At 36.4% G+C, this 17,941-nt stretch overlaps 1 protein-coding gene across 10 annotated transcripts in view; it reads right to left on the reverse strand.

Annotated features, from left to right (window-relative positions):
* Positions 1–17,941, reverse strand: part of PPFIA2 (PTPRF interacting protein alpha 2) — a 285,512-nt gene that overhangs the window by 33,618 nt on the left and 233,953 nt on the right. For 7 of the 10 annotated variants that reach the window (XM_060777385.2, XM_060777382.2, XM_060777380.2 and 4 more), the window contains 6 exons: positions 17,459–17,679; positions 16,682–16,919; positions 16,337–16,366; positions 14,759–14,889; positions 12,194–12,348; positions 7,221–7,314 (listed from right to left, as the gene is read on the reverse strand). In XM_060777385.2, the coding sequence (XP_060633368.1) occupies positions 7,221–7,314; positions 12,194–12,348; positions 14,759–14,889; positions 16,337–16,366; positions 16,682–16,919; positions 17,459–17,679 (869 nt within the window). The remainder of the gene's footprint in view (positions 1–7,220; positions 7,315–12,193; positions 12,349–14,758; positions 14,890–16,336; positions 16,367–16,681; positions 16,920–17,458; positions 17,680–17,941) is intronic. The other 3 variants (XM_060777389.2, XM_060777383.2, XM_060777381.2) reach the window with 1 other exon arrangement.

Consider the following 17,941-nt stretch of genomic DNA (forward strand, 5'->3'; position numbering starts at 1 on the left):
TGAGAAGTAAAAGTCACTTCAGAAGAAAGGAAAATAGAGAACATTTAAGGGAACATTACTTCCCAGATGCCTCAAAACAAAAGTGAACTTTCAAAGAACTTTGCCAAACTGGTTGTATAATGTCTTCAAAACTCTTCAAAAATGCCACAAATGAACTCTGTAATGAGATAGGAAGCTGACACAGAAATGTGAATACACTGAACCAGAAATCGCTTCATTTGGATTCTCCACAAAAATCCATTGAATTCTCTATTTTGGTGTAAATGGTTAGTTTAAAACAATCAGGATTAACTGAATTTTGACACGCATGACAGCATTGTTACTCTGCATTAAATTTGATCCTTTTACTACTTCCCATTTTATTTGTCTCAGCATTGTTTTTAAACTAAGTTTACATGCTTGCTCCTTTAAGGTAAGAGACAACACACCACACCTTGGTCACAGAACTGCTTATGCAGAAAATGACAAGTTGCTACTTATCAACTAAACAAGATATAAAACCTCTTTGAAACACCATTTACACAGGCATGAACCATGGTTTCACTTTCAATTAGTATTAAGCAAAACTGTAGTCAGAGTATATAGGTGACACAAAAGCTTATCTCAGCTCTTTGTCATCTATCACTTCTACCAGTGGAAATCCATATTGACTGATCACATGGAAAAGAACTAAATACCAATGCTGAACAGAGACCATCACTGCTTGCAAACACATGAAGTAGATATGAAAAATTGCCAACCAATCTGGGAGACATATGGATACATCAAAGTTTTCTTTCTTTTAGTATGGCTGTGAGACCATGAATAGTTATAGATACATGAGAAAAAGTTAGTGGCTCTTTCTTTCTGCTATTTATGCCAGATTTTCTGCAATTCACTGCAGCAGCAGCAGTGCAAATAAAGCTTTCCTTGTGTAACTCTCTGGCACTCTGGTTCTAAAGCAATAGTTCTTAGTGCATTTGCAAGGCGGGCCTTTGCAAATGAAAGCTATGGACCTTCCCCACGAAAATGCATGGAAAAATAAGGTATCAGAGAAAAGCCAAGGGTGAGAAATCTTAAAATAGAACATGTCTGGCTTATCTAGGGAATGCACCAAAAATTCAAGAGAAATCCACATCAAAGGACATGCCTTATAAGAAAAAGAGCATTATTGAAGAATAGGTCACCCAAGTAAACTGAGACTTTAATATAACTTTAACAATCTTTATGACTTGAGTATATAGAGAAATCAAATCTCGTTTTGTGGAGACAGAGGGTAAAGGTCTTTCAAACTAAATGAAAAAGCATTTCTATATATATTTCCACATTTTCTGAAAGATTCCACAAAAGGCAGAGAGGTTGAGTTCTCCATGCATCAGCATTTAAAATGAAGCATATATATGTTGTGCATAAATGCTACTTTAGAGAATCTTCCACAAAAATGTTATTTTTTGTCTTGCAGGTGGAGAAGAGCAGACTTAGGAAAAGATTCTTGGACCATGTAGCTCCTAAAATCCTTACAGTCAGCATGGTCATACTGAGATTTTGAGAATTACATAGGGAAGATCTAGATAAAGACTTTTGAAGTCTTTTGTCCAGTTCTTCATCCTCCAAGTAGAATTACATGATAGCATAGAACTGTCATAACCTCTTTTTATAGCTTAGTGACAACTCTTCATGTGACTAGAAAGTCCCATTCCACCTGTCATGTATTATAAGTTTCTCTATGTGGAAGGAAGCACAAAATGACTGCCTGGAGACACAAAATTAGACCTTATTTGGAACCATATGGCAAACTATTTGAAAACAGGCATGCCAAATTAGGGAGATTTTGTACTTTAACATTGCATTTTATATTCAGCAAAGCCAAGCCAAGCATTAGAGCTGTCAGTTCTCCCCTCCAGTAACTACACTGTGTCAACACACCAATGATACCATGTCAGCACTAGATTAGATGCAAACTGTTTCAGAATTAGTTAACGATGTTCACAAAAACAATTGGTTACTGTCAGTATGATAAATTTGCAAGGGATGAAATACTTCATACATATGATGTTGCTAATTTGTGGGATAACCAGTCTTTAGGAACTGATGATGAAATATCAGATTAAATTTGTTTCAATCCTTAGGCCACTTACAGTAAATGACAGAACAAGTTCAGGACACCACAGCTGACTCACAGAAGGACTTTGGTCCTCATAACGGCTGATATCATTGCTCTATGAGCTTAGAATTTGTTAATGTGGCATGATGGCTGAAGAAGTTCAGAAGATTTAATTTTCATTCCATTTTTCCAGAACTGAAAATCTATGGAATTATTGGAAATAGCAGCATACATGCTGAATTCTTTCAGAGATAAAATTGGATTGTGGAAATATTCCTGATGTCTTTCTGGCCCAATGCCAACTTGAATATGCCATGATAGCTATGTAGGTGAGCTAAGGAATGTGAAATCGTATCAGGAAAATAAAGTAAAATCAATATTCACTATCCTGGAGATGGAGAGAAAAAGTCAACGGTACTCTACAATAATAGGCAAATTAAATGCTTTAAATTATGATGACTGAAGATAGCTCCTGTTACAAAGTATGGCATTTGTGTATCACAAGCCAAGGTCTGATGAAATTAAACAATTATCCAAATTAAACTAGTATTTGCTAGATTTGAACAATATATTTCTCCATTAAAAATTCATAATTTTGTAAAACACTCTGCATAAACTTTAACAACTAGCTGTGACTACGGAAGCTCTGTACTTACGTGGGTATAGTATGATCACCAGAATAATTTCATGATGAAATATAAATGATCTAGTTTGAAATCACTTGCTTTTAACTGTATTTTTGAAAGTCAAACCTATGCCAACCTTGGCAACTAGACATGAATCTAACAAGACTTGTAAAATCAGCTATAAATGTGTTTAATTTATAAACCATGAAACCACTGAAACTGTAAATGTGTCCATATTTAAATAGCAGCTGAATATATTATTTGCATTCTCTACATTTGAGTGAGCATACACAAAAGCATTATTCAGTTATGTTTCCACAGAAGCAATACAACTTGACATAAATGCTTCAGGAAAATTATATCCTTCTTAAAGAGAAACAAGTCCCAAAGGCATGATATTACTCTGGTCTACTATACAGTTATAGCACCTGGTGCCTTTAGGTCACCAATACCCTAGAAAAAACTTTCAGTCTTAATACTTTAATCCTCAGAGTAATATCTAGTAAAAGTCCATTTGCCTTGGCCTTAAAAGCAGAACTCCATGCAGATGACAATGAAAGAACAAAGAAATGATGGAAGGTTCACTGGTTTCACATGGATCCCTGCAAATCTGCCCCCTATTTATGCATTCAATCTAATCTTCTTGTTTCTACAAACTGGCCCATACAGGATATTTAGCTTGCAAAAATGCAAAGTACCAAGAATCTGTGTCCACATATGTAGGTTCTTCCAGAAGAACGGATAAATAAACTGAGCATCAAAAGGAAGGACCAATAGATTTAATCCATACATTCTTTAATACACAGGCAGTCCTGAGTTACAAACATCCAACTTACAAATGAGTCATAGTTAAGAACAACAGAAAGTGAGAGGAATCTGCCCCTCAGAAGGGAAATTCACTCCTGAAAGTTATTTTGGTGAAAGGAATGTCTCAACTGAAGCTTTATCACCCATGCTTGTTTCCACAACAAGCCAATTTTTTCAATATCCAGTTATCACAGACAGAAGCCCTGGCCCTCGAGCGTTCTAACTAGAGGTCAGCTGTTACTAACAGTGCTGTGGATTTTTAAAGAGGCACAATTGGAGGGCAAAAGGGAGAAATGTGTCAAGAGGAAGGCGCATCAAGCCAACCCTTGTTGGGACTGAAATACAATCAGAGCATGCTAAACTGAGAACCTCATATACTTCCTGCACTGCCAAGCAAGGTATTTTTCTACTTGTACTCATTCATATAGGTATTTATCATTCAACAGTAAATTTATACTTTAGTTAAAATAGATAGACTGTCACTAAAACTGACATCTCTAGCACATGACTGGGAATCTTTTTTTGTTTTTGCAAGAAGTCCTAGGTGGCACATAAAATTATGAGCTGAATAGCTGGGGATGGAAAAATGTAAGGACACAATGTCAAATCTACACCAGGATAAACAGAAGCCAATAACCTGCCTCTCTAACTTCAACATTTCCGTTTTTTTCCAAGTGTCATGTAATTCCCATGGTTCCTTCCAGTAAGGAACAGTAAGCAAAATTTTCCTGAAGGGTTCTGCCATACTTATGGTAAACAGTAGGCGAATCTTTATAGTATTTAGTCTTCTGTTTCAAATGCTAACTAGAAGCTAAAAGAAATCCAGCAAATGCCTAAAAATACACACATTGTCTATACCTGCATCACAGCAAATGTATTTTCACGACAACTAACCTCCTATTGGAAAGACCACACTGTCTGCAGAAACAAGCATCGAAGGTGCCATACAGGATATATTTATCAAACCAAAGTTAACATTTCTCTCTTATAAAAGTCTTCAAAGCCATGCCACTTGACTTCAACATAAAAATGAAAAAGACTGAGTTAGAAGAAGGGCTGATTAATTATCAAACTGATTCAAGGTAGTGCTAGATGAATTCTCCTCGCCATGCCTTTCCTTTTTATCTCCAAATGTGTTATATTTTAATCTAGAATGAAGTGTGGATTGTTAAAAGTGGGTCTCATGAGACAAAACTTCCTTCAGTTTTAAATTTCTCAAGACGTGACTTCTTTGAACGTGGAACCATTAGATACAGCTCTTAGCCAAGTTGAAGATACTTTCCAGTGAAATGTTCTACAATTGTGTGAATTCAAGATTTCACCATTACCAGTATTTTCAGGGCATATCCTGGAGTTTTTGTAGTCTTTCTAAGAAGCCGCACATCTTCTTTGCAGCTTAGACTTTGATTATAAGAAAGAAGAGGTTTAAGAAAGATGAAAAAGGAAGATCAGGTTTAAAGGGCAGCTTAGAATGATTAATGTAGGAAATCCCTATTTTCATTCTTACTGAGGGGAGAGGAACATCTGGAGGTCTTTTTATTTGAGAAAGAAGAGGATCTAGTGATATAACACATTGCATTATAATGTGTGCTATTTTCAAAGCTGGGGGTGTTCAGGTGTCGAGTTTCTGTAAAAAAATGAAGGAAGATTGGAATCATAATTTCTGCTGAAAAGCCACTAGCTGACCACTGAGAAGACCTTCTGGGATGCTTGCAATTCTCTTTTAATGTGCTTTGTCATCCTAGAAACTGTATAAGGAGACCATTGTATTATCAAAAGTATTATGAACGGTTCAAGTAAATGTATGTGTATCTATCTACCTTCATATTCAGTCCAAGAAAATGCTCCCTAGTGTTTGCAGGATACCATTAAAGGCGATTTAAGCCTCTTATTAAAACCTTTGGAGTCTAATGTATTTCCTCTAAAATTAAAATGTACAGTTGAGTCTCCCTTATCCAATATAAACAGGCTGGTAGAATGTTGGATAAGTGAAAATGTTGGATAATAAGGAGGGATTAAGGAAAAGTCTATTAAATATCAAATTATGTTATGATTTTACAAATTAAGCACCAAAACATCATGTTTCACAACAAACCGACAGAAAATGCAGTTCAATACATGGTAACATTATGAAGTAATTACTGTATTTACAAATTTAGCACCAAACTATCAGCTGTGGATCCAAGCGAGAGGCAGACTGCGTTGGATAATACAGAACGTTGGGTGAGCGAAGGTTGGGTAAGCGAGACTCTACTATATATGCATTTAAAGAACTTTGGCACTGTGAGCCATTTTAATGTATTAACTCATTAAATATGTTTTATTTGGCTTAAATTATTTTATAGATTTATATTTTCAATTTTGTAATTCATTTTATGTCTCCCCCATCCCATGATATAGAGCAGGGCATACAGTAACTATTTAAAATGTGTAGATAAATAAATAATAGAGAGAAGACACTTTAAGCATTTTTCTGACATCTTTGTTGTCAAAAGGATCATAAGAGCTCATCATTGAGGCACTATAAATTTTGTTTTGTATGGTATGAATCAGTGAATTCTCATGGACTGAACATGAGAAAAGTGAAGGGCCACCTGAGTCTGGGCTGGAAACAGATGGGATATGAATAAATACAATATTCATGATAATTGGATAAAGTCTTGGCAGCATGATACAATTGTGATCTGTTTCTCTGGTGACTTTTATATAGTTCTAGCTCAATTCACAAACTAGCTGCCAATTTAAGTCTACTCAGTGAAAAGGAAGCCAACCAATTGCTTTGTAGATTAGAACTGCTACTTCAGGAATTTTACAAGCTGAACAATGAACAGTGAAAATACAGTTTCTTGCAGGCACACATGGTACAGAACATCAAGGCTCATACATACACTACGAAAAGAAAATGGCCAAATGTTGGAACACACCTATGGAGAAGCTGACAGTATCAAGCAGGAGACATTCCAGATAGCACCAAACAATGAAAAGAATTAGGAGAAGGAAAGTACGTGAAAACACTTTCAAGGGAAATCTTCAAAATATACCAATAAAACACAAAGAAGACTTTTAAAACATCATCCAGTATAGCTGCCCTTTGTTTATTAAATATATGCATCTCTGCATTTTTTTAAAAAAGTATTTTTTCTATGAGCATGACTTAGAATAGGAAGTACAAATACTTATATTTTATCATAGGCTATGTGCCCTGAATGAGAGCAGCTGCTGAATTTGGTTTCTAAGTATACGCAGTGGGAGAAATAATATAATTATCCTATAATTCATATACACAGAACTCCAGCTTGTCACCTTTATGGCTGACTGAAAAGAAAACAGAGTAAATGGTGCCAATGGGGAACATCTGCAATTTATAATACGCCACTAAACACAAACAGCCTTCCCTCCTGTTTCATTTACTGTAAGCACTAAAAGTGGCAACAATGCTTCATTGTGATTAGGTTTTAAAAATGCAGCTGACACTAATACTTTTTTTTGCAAGCAAATATGTATTTGTTCTTTAGTCTCATATTTATGCCATTTTACCAGTTATGCTAAATTATATGTGTATAAAATGTAAAATCACTTTGTAAATCAAATATATGTTAAAAGAGAGAAACAGCTACTGGGTATATCAAGTAAATGCAAAACCCAAGACCAAATGAATGTCCTAACAAAATAGGGCATGATATGAATGTGACCAAACAACCTACTTTTTCTTTAGTCTTCGGTCTTTCTCTGCCTGTGTTCCAAGTTTGCCTAATCCCAGAGATTCCTGTGCTGCAGCTTCTGTTTCTATGTAACCTCCTGTGTTAAAACAGCAAAGAGATTTTTCTCCCTTGTCATTATTTTCAATGGAAATAATTCTATTCATTTACCATATTGTTTGTAAAATCTTCAGATTTGCTTCCTGAAACACACACATAGTTGTGGACTTTGCAGTTAGTTTTCTGATTGTAGTAGGACGGACAGATCTGCAAATAAACCTTTTGCAGGATTATTTCACTGCCTTTTAAAATCATACTATATAGGTGTCTCACAACAATCCTTACAGCATCAAAGGAAACATTTCATTCAGCATATTTTCTTAAGAGAATAGGATACAAAGGGAAGGTGCTTTCTAATTGTCTGAGTCAATATTGAGGAACACAGCATTCCACTTACAGACAAGTTGGCTTTCTGAAAAGAAAGTCCTACAGTGATTTAAAAGTTCTGCTTAGTACTTAGTAAAACTAATCTTCGGAAGCATGCAAAAAAGTGCTTTCATCAAGGTTTTTCCTTGCTCTTTAAAGACTACCATAAAAGTTACTGACCCTTTCAAGTTATATGGAAGTACATATTATCCTGATAGATAGCAACGGTTTCATGAAAACTGATGTCCCCGTGTGTGGGAAATTTATATTTCTTGATACTTTAGAGAAAGTGTGAAATTGGCTAGATCTATTCCTAGAGCAGCCACTAGCAAAATGGAAATAAACAATGTGTTGCATTCAAAAGTTATATGAGGAGAATGTCAGTCATGCAATGGGGCTTTCTCACACTATGCTTCCTCATAAAACATCCTGTGCCTTCAGGAAAATATTCGCTAGAGAGTGTTGTACTGACACTGCTATAAGAGTAAGGAATAGCTCAAGGAAATGGAGTGACCTAAGAAAACCCAATTGTGTCTTCTGCTCATACCGCTGTAAAACCAAAGCTAGGAAAATTAATTTTTCACACTACAACCCCATGAAAGCCCCATCCAACAAGAGGATTCAGGGAGTCATAGTTTGACAAATGGAGTCCCCGGAGGCGCAGTGGGTTAAAGCCCTGGGCTGGCAGGACTGAAGACCGACAGGTCACAGGTTCAAATCCAGGGAGAGGCGGTTGAGCTCCCTCTATCAGCTCCAGCTCCTCAGGCGGGGACATGTGAGAAGCCTCCCACAAGGATGATAAAACATCAAAAATCATCCAGGCGTCCCCTGGGCAACGTCCTCGCAGACGGCCAATTCTCTCACAACAGGATGCTCCTGACATGACAAAAAAAAGTTTGACAAATAATAATAATAATAATAATAATAATAATAATAATACTTTATTTATACCCCGCCACCATCTCCCCAATGGGACTCGGGGCGGCTTACATGAGGCCAAGCCCAACAACACATCAGTAAAACAAACTATTTTTTGAAGCAGTGGATACAATCTAACAAACAGCATGGATATGTATTGCCTCCACAACCTCATCATTCTTGAAACAATGAAAAAAAAAGAATTAAAAGAACCAGAGGTGATATGGTTATACACACAAAACACAGTGGTTGCCCTCTCAAACAACTTTAATGCTCAGGAAAAAAAATGCTAGCCTTTTATAACATGGCTTTCAGCCATGAAGAAGATATTTGCTATATCATTATAATAAAGACTGAATATACAAAATTAAGCAGATCAGACACTGGCTTGTAGTCCATTTAGGAATCATCACATTTCCACCTGAATCATGAAGTGACCATATACATTTAGAACATGTATTGTGCTATAGTAATGCATCATATTTAAACATCTGTGAATCTGAAGCATTAGAAATTAGCTATAATGTTACATTTTTATTTGAAAAAAATCACAATATAAGTTGCTCACATATGTAATATTCTGTTCAACGACGAACATTACAAATGAAACAATGCAAGGGAGGCAAGAAAGTAATTTTCAAAAGCATGCTGGAAGACTGTAAAAGAGAAGCTCAGATGGGAGAACAAAAGAATAGTAAGTTCAAAGGATGGAAAAAGGGGAAAAAGAACAGAGAGAGCATGATAAAAGAATCCCATTGTTGTGTTAAATGATGCACAGAGAAAATTTACTTTCAGCCTTATTGTAAGTCATTCTGCATGAAAGAAAAGAAGCATGCCAACACAGGGCTATTCTCTGTTAACATACTAGCTGGGTTTTCCCTAGCTAGTAGCTATCCATTTGGAACACCTTTAGAGTAAAAGTGAAGGACTATATAAAGTGAGACTATTGAAGGCATCTTGCTCTATTAAGCTCTTTATGCTCTTCTGGGAAAGAACACTTTTACTAGTGATCATGGCCAAGAACACTAGCATATTTTGGCTGAAATAACTTTTCATATTCAAAGATCAAGAAAGAAGGAAAATAATGCTTGCTGTGATACAAGAAAATAAAAATAAAGCAAATGATGCTCAGTCTTAATTTTGATGGCTATGCATAAGAACTTAAATATTTAACATAAAAGAGTACCCTAAGGGATCAAATGAAAGACCAGTCTTGTTCAGTATCCCAATAGCAGCCAACCACATGCCTCATGGAAACTCAAACAAATAGATTATATCTGTAGTTTTCTCATGCTGTTGGTATGCTAGACTGGGGTGTGGGGGCATGTGGTGCTGGCTTGTTTTCTGCTGCCCTGGAGACTAGGATGCAGAACAATGGCTTCAAACTACAAGAAAGGAGATTCCATCTAAACATTAGGAAGAACTTCCTGACTGTGAGAGCTGTTCAGCAGTGAAACTCTCTGCCCCAGAGTGTGGTGGAGGCTCCTTCTTTTGAAGCTTTTAAACAGAGGCTGGATGGCCATCAGTCGAGGGTGCTTTGAATGCAATTTCCCTGCTTCTTGGCAGGAGGTTGGACTGGATGGCCCATGAGGTCTCTTCCAACTCTATGATTCTATGATTCTAGGAGAACCGAAATGAAATGTGAGGGTCTTAAAAGCAGCCATTTAACAGTTATTGCACCACGCTGGCTCCAATGCAAGTAAAAAATATTGTATTTAACCTCCTAGTAGGGTCAGAGGGAACAGAGGAGTTAAATGCTATCTCTCATAGAAAGCATTTATCTATTTAATCTGCTTATCCATGCTAGAATGTCCTTCTCACCCCCCAGTGTTAACATGCTGCCATTAAAATAATTGCTTCCTGGAACCTTGCATTCTTCTTCACCCTTTTGGGCGTATGTATAGGTACTGTCTATCAATGAGGCAAACATCTGATGCAGGCCATAAAACTGAATAAAACTTGTATTTAAGATGCCACAGGGTTCTATTTTTGGAGCAAAATTGACATAGCTACTCTCTTCAAAGTTTTTCAACTGCTATTAAATATAAAAAGAAATAAAAATATGAAGTGCATCTTTCTGTAGCACTATTACTAGTCTAAATGTTTTGCAAATAACTTTATAACATTGCTTATGTTTTTTCCATAAGTACACATTATTATTATTATTATTATTATTATTATTATTACACATTCGATTAAACTAAGAAGGATGAAGAAATTCATCATTTTACTGAAACACTTCCTAATCAGTTATTCAGCATATGTCTTTCCAAATTTTATCTAGAGTTTTTTTTCCAACACTATCCACAATGTCAAAACATCCACATATTTTGGCTGCCCATGTCAAATAAGAGCTATATTAGTGGCCGCAGTGGCACAGTGGGTTAAACCCTTGTGCTGCTGAACTGCTGACTTGAAGGTTGTCAGTTCAAATCCACATGATGAGGTGAGCTCCCGGTGTTAGCCCTTGTTAGAAAACATGCAAATGTGAGTAGAGCAGAAAAGGCAAAAAGATGCTCCAAGCAGTCATGCCAGCCACATGACCAGGTATCTATGAATGCAGGCTCCTTGGCTTGGAAATGGAGAAAGAGCACCTCCCCCAGAGCCAGGGATGAGCACTGCCTCCAGAACTGGAAATGAAAGGAGAAGCCTTTGCCTCTGTCTCTGTGTTTGTGTCTCATTGTATGTCATTGTAATAAGGCACTGAAAGTTTGCCTGTTGCTTACAGCTTATATACTGTAATCCACTCTGAGTCCCCTCAGGAAGAAGGGTGGAATATAAATAAAGTGTTATTATATTATTATTACGATATTATTTTTTGTTCACTGATATTTTCTAATTGGAAGCCAGGCATTGTGCTTAAATGTCATAATGTTATGAAATATTCACAGTAATCCATTTTTAGAAATTGCTTATGTACAAAATATATTTAGAATAAATAGTTTTTAGGAATCAATATTTTTGAAGATCAACAAGTCTACTGTAGTAGTGAACAAACATTTTATGGGAGAAGTATGATATTTCACTATAAATTAAAGGCAGAAGACACTAAGCGGTATATTAATAATAGAGATATACTGTATACTAAGACAATTGTAAAATGAAACAGAGAATTTTTTTTGCCAAATAAGTTGTGAATTAAAAGCTACTGACATGTTAGTTTTTAAAAAAACGAACCAATGTTTTGATGTTCTAGCTACCCAAGTGCATATTAAAGATCTTGAGTGTCAAACAAGATGAAGAAATAAAGTAATGGTTTGATGTGGGACCTTTCAAACCAGTTGACAGATTCATATATTTGCCACCCAAAATTTTAATTTGTGTAACGTTTAAGTATTCATGGGCAGGTAAAATATTCCATAAAAGATGCTAGCTACAAGTTAAAGTATCTTGGCCTAATCTCCTTTTCCTCATTTGAATTTTGTGACAGTCAGTAACTAGTTATGTTAACAGACATGTGGAAAATATTTCCACTGTGTTAAAAGAGAAATGAATGTTTGGAAGAGCAAAACAAAAATTAAAAAGAAGTCAAGCCACCAACCAAAAATAAATAATAAAAATAAGGGGAAAAGATATATAAATGGCTGGAAAACAGATATATAAATGGCTGGAGCCTGGTACAACTAATGTCTTACTGAGCTGTCCAAGTCGAGCCTTCTCTTTTTTACCGAACAAACGTCCTATTGAAGACTTGATTCCTTTCTTCTTGGGAGCTTTGTGTAGGGAATCCTGGCTGCTACTGATACTGCCAAACCCAATGCTTTCTGGCTCCAAGGATGCAGGCAAGCTACTACAAAATACACACAAAAATAGATAATACATTATTGTCCTTATGAGGTCTCATCCTTTCCTAGGCAGCTGTGCAAATAAATTATCTGTGATCTAATAAGAGTGTCTTCATAATTGAAAGCATTAATCATGTTACTGATAGCTTCTTTCTTGCATATTTAGAGTAGGACAATGGCTAATTTTATGCCCCACAAATGTTGATCATGATGATTCAAATCAAGAAAAAGTGACAGAAAGGAGACATAATTAATCAAAGCCTTCCAAAAATAATTTCTGATAGAAAGATAGGTTGATAAGAGCCAGACAAACTTGATTTGCAATAGGCATTGTTTTAACCCCACAAAAGGAAGACTTTTGGTTTTACCTGAGACGTTTTTATCTTGAATGGAAGCAGAATTGAAAACTTAATGAAAGATTATTTCCTCCCACCAACCTTGAATGTGACATCTATGTCCTACATTGAAGTAGCTTGGAAAAAAATATTAATGCCTTTGGAATAATTCTTGCCAAGCTCTAAAAAAAAACCTGCTCACTCTGCACAATCTGAATTATAATCTGTGACAACCATATCTAAAAGAATGATCTCAGCCAAAAATATGTTCATAGTCCTGAAATTTTTGAAAATCCAGGGCTATGGTGTTCAAAATGGTTGATAGTAGTATCAAACATTGCATTGTTACACAGTTATCTCCATAAAGTTAATTAGAAGCCAAAGGTCAAAAGCTTGTATCACACACACTTAAGTTCGCCAATATTAAACTCTATTACTGAACCGTCCTTAGATGCACCATACCTTGCATCTCAAGTAATGTTAGTCATCATTGTGAGTGCTAGAATTTACATTTATGTTTATAAAAGGAACTCACATAGCAAGGTAGTCAAAACAAAACAAAACAAAACAAAAAGTGTATTGTTTCCCTTAATATATCTTGAAATGAAAAAAAAAATCCAGACATACAAATCAGGTTAGAATTCAAGGTGATGAGGTATACAGATAAACTCACAGTTCAGATACAATGTATACATTGTTACAAGTTAACATACAGTTACCCTTGGAAAGCTCCTTATCAGAGCTTATCATGAATGGCATTCATGGCATATTGGTAGTACCTATTGGTTTCAGGATCCCCATGGATACCAAAAGTGGTAGATGCTCAAGCTACATTAAAATACAAATAGAGTAGTAAAATAATATCCCCTAGATAAAGTGGCAAACCCAAGTTTTGCCTTTTGGGTTTTTTTTAAAGTGGTGGATGGTTGAATCTATGGATATGGTGGGTTCCCTGTGCTATTAATTGGATCCTAGTATTACCCAAGCTGAAATTGTAGTTGGTAGTGTTTATAGCATGGCATGCGTGCAGCTTTAAAATTACTATTGAATGGAGTTTAAATATGTGTAATATGCTGAAGCATATTTTTCAAAGTAATATAATATAATTTTTGAAATGTTACAGTACCTTAAAATTGTGAAATTAGAATGGTTCTAGAGAAATTTGCTTCAAGCGATGTGTGCATCAACCCAACATACCTGATACTTGCAAGTCATCATCAAAAATCTCTGTGATGATTCTCCCAACTTCAAACAGGTGATTAAGTACTAATAAAAAGCACAAGTTTCACAATATAAAAGCAACTATTGCACAAAAACACAAGTTGCGTTCTCACACTCCTTGGCTCCAATATCTCCTTCAGATGCTACTCTTAAGTGAGAAAAACCAACAACCCCTTATGATTAAAAAGTGGCTCACTTTTAACTTGAGGCAATCAGACTTAACTAGCATGCAGTAAAGTTCATGTGGAAGTTAATCTGTAAGTGTCCATTCAAAGTGCTGGATTTGGCCTATAAAGCCCTAAAGGTCTCTGATCCAACTTACCTTTCTGAACGCATCTCTCTTTAGGAACCAACAAGAGCTTTAAGATCGGCTGGGGAGGCCCTGCTCTCAGCCCCACTCTTTTCACAAGAGCGATTGGTGGGGATGAAAGACAGGGCTTTCTCAGTGGTGATCCCTCAACTGTGGAACTCCCTCCCTAGTGACATCAAGCAGGTCCCATCCCTACTGGTCTTTAGAAAAAAGCTTAAGACCTGGTTTTGTACACAGCCGGAATAATAACTATGGATTTTGGAAAATGACTATAGATAAATATGAGATCAAGACTTGACACTTTATGTGGTTTATAATCTGTTTTATTGTTTATGTGTTTTAATCATTGATATGTTTTAACCTTTTTATATTTTGATGGAGTGTGTTTTATTGTTATGTCCATGTGACATTGAATTTTGCTGGAGTTTGTAAACTGCCTTGAGTCCCCTGCAGGGTGAGAAAGGCCAGGCAAAAATGAAGTAAAATAAATATATATAACCTACTGCTTACGAAAATTGTGAAATACAATGTCAAAAATAAGCTTCTTACCTTCTGGCATCATTGTGATATGAAGAAGGCAGAGTATGAGTCATTCTAATGGCTCTAGGTGTTGAAGGAGGGGAGGTTTCACACTTTATTGTGGCTTTGTCTTCATGTCCATCTTCATCAACCACTGCAATCTACAGAGAAATAATTTCCATAAAATTCAGATTATCAACTAACTTTGTAAATAGTTTTGGAAGTAATATGAACAGTATAAATTTATCAGACCTCCAAAGCAAATATAAGACTTCATGTAAATAATCTTCTACTATCAAGACGTTGAAGACAGAGAACATGTGAAAAGAATCATGGTCCTACAATGGAAAAATTCCAATCCCACCATATAATTGTTGAAGACCAAACTTGACATCCCATTAAGCATTTTCAGAAGAAGCTGCCCTGTTAGTCTGTTGCAGTAAAGGCAAGAAAAAAATTGTGGACTTTATACATTTTTTTAGCATAAACTTTCATGGACAACAATGTGGCTCATACCGCTGAAGAAGTGGGCAGCTACAAATGACAGTTTATGCCCAATAAAACCTAGGATTTAAGGTGGTGTAAAATTCTTTAATAATTTAGCATTACTACTCACATCCTCGTAAACTTGGTTTTGTGTGTGTGTAGCTTAAACAGCAAGTATCTATATGTGAATGAAGGTGCTCAATCTGAATAGGCGCAGTAGTTAAATACCCTCTCACCTACTCCATGTTTTGGAACCACCCACACCAATTCTTGCCATATCCTAAATCTTAAAGTAGTCTTAATCTTAAAGCAGTTGTGTCTACATATCCAGGTAGCTGCCATAGATTCTGGTGGTGTATACTTGTACAAGGACCCCCAGTTGGCACCGCGAGTTAAATCGCTGAGATGCTGAACTTGCTGAACGAAAGGTTCACAGTTCAAAATCAGGAAGCAGGGTGAGCTCCCACTGTTAGTCCCAGCTTCTGCCAACCTAGCAGTTCAAAAACATGCAAATGTTAGATCAATGGGTACCACAATGGCAGGAAGGTAACAGCACTCCATGCAGTTGTGTTAGCCACATGACCTTGGAGGCATCTATGGACAACGCCGGCTTTTCAGCTTAGAAATGGAGATAAGCACCAACCCCCAGAATCTGACATGACAATGTCAGGGGAAAGCTTTACCTTCTACTATATTTGTAAAGACTTTAGATTCTTTTACTAAATAGTCCCTCTAGGCCGGTCTGAGTCCCTCTACGGAGGTAGAGAAGATTGGGATACAAAAGTTTTAAATAAATAAATAAGTAAAGAATGACCAAGGCTTGTAAGAATCTAGAGTAATGTTTCTGTTTCTGTATATACTAATAAGAAAGGCTATGAGCCTATCTGTATTAGCAGCAAATATAAAAAAACGACATAACATAATTTCTTCTGGATGATTTTAAGAGTTAAAAGTCTTGCCTTGGCTTTTAGTTGGTCATAAATGTTTTGAAGAATTATAACAGCAGGAATGTGTTTATTAACATTATTTAGAAAAAGTTTTTCAAAAATTCTGACTGTGCAAGAAGCTGAACTAAGTCATGTTTCAGGTGAAAACTTGGAAGAGCAGGGGTAGCATTTATACCTTTCTCCGATGCTTCCTGAGATCACTTGGCTGGAGTTGGTCACCAAAAAGGAAAACAAAATGAAAAGAGAATTGTCAAAACATTTTATGAAAAATAAACATAGCAATTCATTTTCATTTCACAAAGCAGCATAAAATGGTACTTGCTTTAATAACAATTACATTTCATACGGTCCTTCTTTCAAAAATCTCTGGGTATCATATAAGACCTTCTTCACTCTTATATATCTTATCTTAGTATACAGAAAAATGAAGAGAAAAAGAAAAAAGTAATGATTTTTTAAAAAGGAGCATTAGTTACTGTAATACCAAGGAGCACAAAACTGTATTTGTACACTTTTTTACCAGTGTCATGATGCCCATCCGATCCATCTCCCTGGCTGGGCTACGGGGAGTGAGTTTAGGAGTTGAATGGCCACTGGGAGGAGAAGAGCTTGCAAGTGAAGAAGCTGTGATGGAGGCTGTAATAGATGTACCAGGATGCATTCTGGCCAGATTTAAGCCTTCTAGACTCACACTGGCTACTCTGTTCTCAATTTCTTCAGCACGTAATTCTGTTGATTCTTTCTCCTCCTGGATTAGCCTATCAATATGAATGAGTAGTTTAGCAGAAGGAAACAGACTATGCAGAGAGAAAAATGTTCTAAGAGTTTAAAGAGTGTGTTTATTCCTCTCCATCACATTCTCACAAAGTTGAAGTACTTCATCAGATGAAGGCAGAGAAGTGTTTTCTCCTTGCTTCTCTGTGTCCTGGCACAGAGTCCCATTAAGCCCATCACATGATGCAGGGCTACTTCCATTGGTTCTCCTTGGGCCACTGTGCTAGCAGCATTGTGGTAGTGGAGAGAAACAGAGCCCAGAGGAGTCAGGTGTTCATCTGACTCCTCATAGAAAAAACACAGAGGAGCCAAAAAGGAAATTGGGGACAGTGGAGAAATGTCATGGGAAGAGATACCACTAACTACTAGACACAGCGTGACAGTTTCCTACACTGCTTCACAATTTCCCCCCACTGTCCCGCGCTTTACAAAGGGCCATCTGATGAGGTCCGTACATGTGGCTCTTCAGATGCTGCTAAACTTCATGAGGGGAAAGAAGAGGATTGTGGTGAAACAGAAGTACCTGATTTCTTTATTGATTGCATCTAGTTGCTCTTGAAGCATCATGGCAAGTGTTTGGGCATCAGAATGTCCACTTGGTGAGAGGAGATCCATGGAGCTAAAAATTGTATCTCTATCATCATCATCAATATCTGACATTTCAGTGTCACTCTCAAATGGATGACTGCTGAGAACTGCCATTGGTTGACTTCTGTTCCACTCATGATCACCAAGGGATTTCACCTAATCAAATATTGTACAAATGCATAATCATCAACTTAATTTAAAATGTTAAATTTCACAGAAATTAAAAACCAAAGAGTTGTCTTTTGTAACAATTAACACATTTCAGCTTCTTCTCTCAGTTCAATTATACAAGAGACACTTAAACTCCCCCTCCCCTCAGCTTTATCATGACATTCTTAATATTCTGCCTTTCATGTTAACAATTGTATTCTGTAACATAGCTTTTCTTCACCTGGTGACACCCAGGTCAAGAAAGCCA

The sequence above is a fragment of the Anolis sagrei genome, chromosome 5 (assembly GCF_037176765.1).
Source record: "Anolis sagrei isolate rAnoSag1 chromosome 5, rAnoSag1.mat, whole genome shotgun sequence".
Taxonomy (NCBI): domain Eukaryota; kingdom Metazoa; phylum Chordata; class Lepidosauria; order Squamata; family Dactyloidae; genus Anolis; species Anolis sagrei.